Here is an 8,997-nt window from a genome sequence, read left to right as displayed (position 1 = left end):
ATGAGTTATTTCCCTGCACTTAAACAAAATTCTCAATAGAAGTACCTAAGAGTAAGCTTACTCATAGCACACTGTATGGCATATGCTCTTGGTGCAGAACAGTAGGACGTTAAACCCCATATGATATCATGTTATTTCATGTCAGATATAGCTGAATATGCGGGCAGTAACTGTCTGTGTAGTCAATTCAGGTCAGTCAAAATTATATTCCTAACAATTCTTGAAGAACTCCAAAGAGCTTACACCTCTTTAAAGTTCAACAAAAGTAAAGTTTCAAAAAAGAGGGAGGTGAAAGCATACCCTGACTTGATTTAAAACAAAGATCTACGAATTAATTAACCATGGTAAAACACCAAATCATAAAATTTGATTTATTATAAAGAACAATTATTATTATGTATCTATGTCCTCTTTAAGATCTGGCTCACAAATATTATCATCTTTGTTTGTCACATCAGGGTGTTGCGAAATGTCACTGATTGTTTCTTTAGCATTATCATTGACACTTAAACTTTCATTAGTATCTTCATCCTTCTCCATTTCACTTTGTTCATAACTGTGACAGTTCTTTACCACTGCTCCTTTCCTCTGTGGTAAAACAGAAAAAAAGGCTTTCTCCCAACTCTGGCTTTCTGTATATCGCAGCAAGATTTCAAACACTGGAAAGATCAAACAAACATGTACTTCAATAAATGATCAGTAAGTTTAAACGATACAACAATTGTACCACAGAACATAGAGCATCATGGTTTTCCCTATATTTCTACATACAATGTTCATGTGAACTAATCATTTCAATCATGTCTGAGTGAAAGATGCAGTTTCAAGTAGAAGCACTGCTGTCCTGGCAGGTGTTATTCATAATTCATGCATTTACCGAATTAAATTTAGTATATGTCTGGAAAGAATATTTATGATAAAAAATGTGGCTGATACCATTATTGTTTCTTCACATGCTGTTCATGTCATCAATAGCAGAAAATTATAGTGGAAGGTCAGTGTTTACAGAATGGAGATAACTACAAATATAGGAATTTCTAAAGTTGGAACTTGAAAGTCAAGATAAAACTTGTGTTCGAGAACTTATTCTCTTGCACAGACTGAACTGGTTTAGAGGACCCTATAGGACATAAACAATTAGCTAGTTCATTTTGCTTGAAATATCTTCTATTTGTTGGAATAAATGTGTATGCATTTGTTTGATGAGAGCCTCTTTCAATACTTACATACCATGATTAATAGTAAGAACTTTTCTAGCTTTCATGTCAATATATTCTCCAATAGGTAGCTGAGCATGTTGAAAGCCTTTCTCTTCTGCAAGATTATGGCAAAATCCCTGAAATATAGTTTTAACAGTTAGACAGTTGAATGAACACATAATAGATAGAGTTCAAAGGTTGCCAGCTTGGCCCTGACGAATGTAAAAGTTAAGATTAGGCAACAAAATTCCCCTCTTAGGCAAGTAAAAAAATAACATGAGTACTATTCCTTTATGCTGCATTTCATAAGCTATATCCATTTAAAATAAGACTGCTTATATTTGTTTGGATATTCTTCAATATGCCATTGGAGTTGCATCCTCTTGGTTTAAAATCAGTTGTGCTAAGCTAAACCAACTCTCTGACCGTTCACTGGCTGATTGACAGACCCAGATTATTAAGACCATTTTATATGAAACATAGACAGCCAGGTAAAAATTCCTAGTTCAGAACATTGTAAGCGTGACAAGTTAAACATACATTATGCAAAAGCTAAATCTGTCTATTGCAGGTCTTTCTTTAGGCTTGAAATGTTATCTAAATTATTAATTAGACATTAATTAACTTATCCAGACCATAATCAACTCTAGATGACATCGCTAGCCTGCGATCTTAAGTGGATTGTGATCCGATTTACTGCATAACTTTCCTTCTCGATTAAACGATTAATTGGATAATCGAGACTATGCTGTTTAACGTACTGACTTTAGTAATGATGACCGAGGCTAGGCAGAAATTTTATTCGCTTAATTCTCGGTTTATAGTGGATCAATTTGAATGAAATTTTCAGCAAATTGCCTTTACCTTATCTAGTTTTTAATTATTATAGTGAGAACTGCCAACTCGTTATCGAATCTCCCATAATGTATCTTTAATGAATGTTTAAGAACCTTGCAAAAGAGCATTTACATAATCACTCAAGGGATTTTTATTACAATGTGAACATCTTTTACTAGCTGTGTGGGGTAGCTTCCTAGCTATAGTTTTTTCTTTCTATTTTTCTCATGCATTTGCAATTCTACAACAATGAAACCAAACAACGATGAGCAGATTTGGTATGCAGGATCTTATATAAATCAAAGACATAACTTCAAGTTCTAAATGCATTTAAACTGAACTCTTCACTCTCCAACTAAATTTTAATGTAAAGCTTTGATATATTTTCAATATTTGCAGTACAGGTGATTGTATGCAAAATTTGAGAAAAAATTGCCATGTGACCTAACATCCATATTGTTTTTGATACTTAACAGTATTGAAACTTGCAATTACCTTATGATGATTATGGTCAACCAGTCCACCAATAATATAAACTTTATCATCTTCTATTGTTGATAATATATTAGGTGATTCACTAGATAAGTATATAATATTCTCTTTATCAAATAATGACATAAATCCTTCTTCTTTCATAAAAATCTGTTAAAAATAAATCAAATAAACTTGCACTACAATATATAATAATCTTTCTATAGAAGAAAGTACAATAAATTTCATTTTTATTACAAAAAGAATTTTCATATAGTACTGTCTTCAGAAGTTCTTAAATCTTAACAAAATATCTGAATGATAAAATAATTCAACATAAAATAAATAATTTTAAAAGATAACAAGCAGTTGCTATGCACGATACGGCCACATTTTGCAAGAGATGGACAGAGAATGAACAATCAGGGGCCATAATCCCGGAAGATGTGGACTAATATATGTGAATATCAAAAGGGACCGAGATCTTTGGGTTATGAACATACATTTCAAGTTTCATCAAAATCGGATCAAAATTGTGACCTCTAGAGGGTCAACAACCTGGATATACCAGATGTTTACACTATTTGCCTACGAGGGTTAGCCATTTTCTCCGACACTTTTCGTCCGATTTTCACGAAATTCGAACTCAACCAACATTACGGTGTAACAGTGAATTGTGACCTCTAGAGGGACCACAAGCTAAAAAGACGATTTTCGTACAATCAAGGGCCATAATTCAGGAAGTTACGATCCGATATGCACAAATATCGAAAGCAACCAAGATCTTTGGGTTATTAACATGCATTTCAAGTTTCATCAACTTGATATACCATATTTTTACACTATTAACGTACAAGGGGCGGCCATTTTGTCCGGCAGTTTTAGTCTAATTTTCATGAAATTCGAACTCAACCATCCTTAGGGTGTAACGGTCATATATTCAACGTTTTTTTCAAATTGGATCAAAATTGTTACATCTAGAGGGACCACAAGCTTAAAACACGATTTTTCATACAATCAAGGGCCATAATTCAGGAAGTTACAATCTGATATGCGCAAATATCGACAGGAACCAAGATCTGTGGGTTATAAACATTTATTTCAAGTTTCATCAAAATCGGATTAAAATTGTGACCTCAAGAGGGTCCACAACCTTGATATACCATATTTTTACACTATTAGTGTTCGAGGGCCGGCTATTTTGTCCGGCAGTTTTGGTCCGATTTTCATGAAATTCGAATACAACCATTATTACGGTCTAACGGTGATATTTTCAAATATTTTTTTTAATTGGATAATAATTGTGACCTCTAGAGGGACCATAAGCTAAAAACACGATTTTTCGTACAATCAAGGGCCATAATTCAGGAAGTTATGATCCGATATGCGCAAATATCGACAGGAACCAAGATCTTTGGGTTATAAACATGCATTTCAAGTTTCATCAAAATCAGATGAAAATTGTGACCTCTAGAATGCCCACAAGCTAAAAACGTGATTTTTCGTACAATCAAGGGCCATAATCCATGAAGTTTTTATACGATAAATGCCAATATTGAAAGCAACCAAGATCTTTTGGAGATAAACCTATATTTTAAGTTTCGTCAATTTCAGAAGAATCCCTGAAATAGTGCAGGATAGCGTGGATCTCTGTGCTACCGTTGGGGTGAGAAGGAAGCAGTGTTCCAAAAATAATCCCCAAAAATAATCACTAAGCAACACACTATTCAAAACTGTGTAGATAATTTGAGGTTTTTAATCCAGGGCCCTTTTTCAACTGTTTAGATAATTAATACCCAAGCCAGGGTTTATATAAACTATACATATTAGCGCAGGATTAATAATCACTATAACAGTGGTATCAAGGTATCAGAATGGGTCAGAATAAAAGTTGGTGGTATCTATTTTCTACAGTAACTCATTTCTAATATTTATTAAAGAAAGGTTGCTAGGCAACGAAACATACGCCCACAGCAGCTAAATTGTCTGTGCAGTCAACAAGAGTTGTCACATATTTTTACTTTTGTCGGTAATGAAACATTTATAATACACTAAAACCTGATTTTAGAGTAACAACTCGTTAAGTTATTATCAGAAAATCATTAGAATTTGTTTGGCCCATGCTAACGTTTAGTATACAAAATTTAATATCATGGATTTAGCTGTTCAAGACCTTAAACTCTGTGTATCAAGCCAAAGTCAATCGAAACAATATAGGCGTAAACAATCAATCAGATGATAACTATGGTCATAAAGCATCCACAAATTTTTTAAAGTGATAACTCTGGCTGTAATAGTCGGAAATCGTTGAAAATCAATAGGCTTCTTCGTCTCATGACCTTAAACATTGTGCATATATTTAAAGTCAATCGGATATTAACTTTAGCCTCTAGAGTGTCCACAAGATTTTTCAAAGTGATCAAAGGCCATAACCCTGGCAGTAATTATTGGCAATCGTTGAAAATCAATAGGCTTCTTCGTCTCATGACCTTAAACACTGTGTATATATTTAAAGTCAATCGGATATTAACTTTAGCCTCTAGAGCGTTCACAAGATTTTTCAAAGTGATAAAGGACCATAACTCTGGCAGTAATTATTGGAAATCGTTGAAAATCAATAGGCTGGATGGACGGGGGCGACTACAATATACGCCCACATTTCAATGTGGGTGTATAACAACATATATAGGTAATTATTACTTACATCCCAGCCTTTGTAATCACCAATTCCTTCTAATCTCTTTTTTAATTTACCATTTATTCCACTCACATAAAACTATAAAATAAAAAAATTGTTACAAAAAAACAAAAAAACTTTAGATTTAATAAATACTTTATATACACTGTACTTTCTGAGTCCTATGACTATTAAAATAAATGGTCCAACTCTTTCTACATTCTAACAAAAGAATCAACTATTAGTATTTAAACCTTTCTAGTCGCGTCAGTTTAAATGTCACACTAAATTAAAGACTGTCTTTATGGCTTAACTAGCAGAACCAGAACTAGTAAATTACATTCGGAAAAAGTAGAGGCACTACTAAATACTCAGAACATAAACAAATTTGATAATTTTACTAAAAACATCAACATTTTTAAGCTTGAGGATACCATGTCCACTAGTATTGATGATGTCACTAATACGTTCTTTAATTAAGGGTAGTGCTTGAACATGGGCACCAAGAATTTTCTAAAAGTGGATCAATTTAGCATTATCTATGGTAAATCAGAATATATAACCATATCAACCATATCTCCTTTAACAGTGAAATTGCCATTGATTTCAGCATTCGTGTTTACTGTGGCATTATGTCTGCTGGGACTGATTTCAAAATAGAAGGGCAATGCACTGGTTTGAGAATACAAATCAAGACTTGTGTTACAACATGGATAAGGCAATCCAATTGATATTATAGAAAACTAAATTACCCCATACATTTAATTTAATATTATTCTCAAAACAGAAAGCCACAATACTACATGTGTGAGTCTTCCTTAATCTCCTGTTTAGTACATGTTTTTTTTGTATGACAATTTTGTTACTGTAACCATAGCCATATTAGAATGTTTCAAAACCTATTTTACCTGAAGAGCATTTTGCGCTCTTCTGTTGGCTGCATAACTGTGTTGTATCTGCTGTGTCAAATGTATAATGTCCTGTAATTAATAATATATTTTATAAATTGAAAACTTACACAATACTTGTAATGTTCTTTTATTGAGTAATTTATATAACATCTTATTCATAACTAATCTCAAATTCATCTGGGGGGGGGGGGGTGGATGGCCAAATGGTTAGCACGTGCTCGCTGTATCATAAAGCCTGTCACTGAGTCAACTGGCATGGTTTCGAATCCCCGGAAGTACGTGACAAGGAGTAGGGACGCCTGTCCAACCTTGTGGGTTTTCTCCGGGCCCTCCAGTTTCCTCCCACTGCTAAAGACCCCTACGCGCAAGCGAATTATTGAAATAAAATTAAACCATGTGTTAGTCCCGAAATTACCAAGTTTGTGTCGAGTGGAGTGGACGTTAAACCCCATTTCTCTCTCTCTCTATCTCTCTCTCTCTCTCTAATTCATCTAATTATGAAAATTTGGGATAATGTGTGACTAACAAACACAGACTGGTTTAGGCCTCATAGCTATAAGTTGTATCATACACAACATTTCACTGAGCTAAACTATGAGAGAGATGCCCTGTGGCAGGTTCAAATATGGTAAATTGGTAAAGATCGTCAAAGGGGGAGTGCCTCTTAAAGTCTCTGAACGTGATTTGAGCGATTTGGCAATGAATCCCTTGCAAACTAAAATACTGTAATTGTTAAATAATGAATCTTGGTAGGTCTACATATTAGTATGGATTAAAGTAGCTAAGTCTCTAACGCAATATCATCCAATGTTTAAGACAAAATAAACATTTTACTATTGGTATACGAACCGGGAAAAGATGGGCTTCTGACATCCAATGTTTAAGACAAAATAACCATTTTACTATTGGTATAAGAATCGTGTCCCATAATGCGTTTCAGCGCCATTTGTGTAACAAGGGACTCGAAGAACGAGGCTAGACATATTCCACAAGTCATGTCAAACAGTGACGCCATATTCTTATCTGGAGATAAATACTATCGGTATAGACTGGGATAACCAGACACTAGAGATTGTCATTTGATTGAGATTTAACACTGTGTATAAATTTAAAGTCAATCAGATATTAACTTTAGCCTCTAGAGTGTCCACAAGATTTTTTGAAGTGATCAAGGGCCATAACTCTGGCAGTAATTATCGGAAATCACCGAAAATCAATAAGCTTCTTCGTCTCATGATCTTAAACACTGTGTATAAATTTAAAGTCAATCTGATTTTAACTTTAGCATCTAGCCGGCCGGCTGGCCGGAAGAACGGGAGTATAAAAACTGCAAATCATGCCCAGTTATTTTATTACCTTGTAGGTCATCATGTTATCAAACGAACAATCAATCACCACTCTAACTTTACACTGGGAATCTTTCATCCCTGTTCTTTTTAAAGATTTTCTAGTTGGACCCAAAGTTACACCCTTCTCTCTTGCTTCAGCATACTTTCTCTTTCTTTTATTTTTTTCACCTGCCCTGAAGTGATTACAAAAGAGAACACATTGCATGCAAATACCTAGTAGTTTTGTCAACTGTATATTCTTTCAGTCAGCAATTTAAAGCATTACCATACTTAACCAGTAGCAGATCTACAGTTGTGAGCCACTCATAAAAAAGGGATAATTTATCAAGAAATTTGTTGTTATAAATTGAAATTAGACGTTACCTTTAAAAAGTAATAGTTACAAGTTTCATGAATATGGCACTTTATAAGCAATCTCATAAACATACATAATGAAAGAGCTAAATCTGCTTATTGCAGGTCTTTCTTTAGGCTTGAAATGTTATCTAAATTATTAATTAGACATTTATCAACTTATCGAGACCATAATCAACTCTCGATGCCATCACTAGCCTGCAATATTTAGCCGATTGGAATACATTTTTTGAAAACTAATTAAACATAAAAATGGATAATCGAGACTTTGTTTTTGATCGTACTGACTTAAGTAATGACGATCGAGGCTAGCCTAAAATTTAAAATCTATATCTTGGTTCAGAGTGGAGCAATTTGACTGAAATTTTCAGCATATTCTAATTATGTTATTCATTTTTTAACTATTTTAGCGACAACTGTCAACTCATCTCCCATAATACTCCTTTCAATAGTAGGTAATTTGAATGAATGAATAAATGAATGAAATGGGGTTTATTGTCCTACTTTTTTGCACCAACTAAGCTATTATTAGTCATGAAGACAGGTATATGTGTGCTATGACAACTACGACACTATGAGGGAAATTTTGACAGACAGCTACTGAATTCCAACAGTCAAGTTACGCGCATGCCAACCTGTAGTTCAGCTCTGAACCTAGGTCTCATTACACTCGCCCTGTATATACGTTCAAGAACTGTCCTATCTTGTCGAAAATAAAATCGCTTCCCAGTCAATTTTACTGGGAAACTCTTTACTACTAAACGGTCGCGTGCCAGTCTCTGTGAACGTCTGAACAATGTAACTGAACATCTTAATGAAACCTTTTCACTGCTTTTAACTGCAACCACTTCTCTCTCTTTTTCAGTTTCTTCTGTTGATTTTTAGAAAGCGGCTTTGCTTCCGTTTCAATTTCAGTTTGATCAGTGCCTTCTTGATGTGGTGCATCTGAATTCATTTGTTCACCAATTTGAGTAGGTGAAGGCGTCTTTTCGGTTTCAGGCGTGTTTTTGTCCAAACAAGCCATTTCAATTCACAATCTTATAACTCAATATGTTTGTTTATTAATGATTATAATCCGAAATCATGTTGGCAATGGAGGCTGACATCTTCAATCTCGTGTGATTTTCAGCGTTCTCGCGATATTTCCAAGCATCGTCTGCTAAATTTATCACGCGCAAGAAGTTGTCCTTTCCCAATAA

The 8,997-nt window shown here is 34.3% G+C and overlaps 1 protein-coding gene across 1 annotated transcript; it reads right to left on the bottom strand.

Moving 5' to 3' along the window:
• Positions 1–357: 357 nt before the first annotated feature.
• Positions 358–8,921, bottom strand: LOC126810330 (tRNA methyltransferase 10 homolog A). Its single transcript, XM_050535329.2, has 7 exons — positions 8,620–8,921; positions 7,452–7,617; positions 6,093–6,164; positions 5,212–5,283; positions 2,532–2,678; positions 1,231–1,336; positions 358–659 (listed from the first exon to the last, which is right to left on the bottom strand). The coding sequence occupies exons 1-7, from the start codon at positions 8,820–8,822 to the stop codon at positions 394–396; spliced, it is 1,032 nt and encodes a 343-aa protein (XP_050391286.1). The 5' UTR covers positions 8,823–8,921; the 3' UTR covers positions 358–393.
• Between the last annotated feature and the right edge of the window lie 76 nt (positions 8,922–8,997).

This window comes from Patella vulgata, chromosome 2 (assembly GCF_932274485.2).
Source record: "Patella vulgata chromosome 2, xgPatVulg1.2, whole genome shotgun sequence".
Lineage (NCBI taxonomy): Eukaryota > Metazoa > Mollusca > Gastropoda > Patellidae > Patella > Patella vulgata.
Note: the sequence above shows the minus strand (reverse complement) of the source record. Positions and strands in the feature narration are given on the sequence as shown.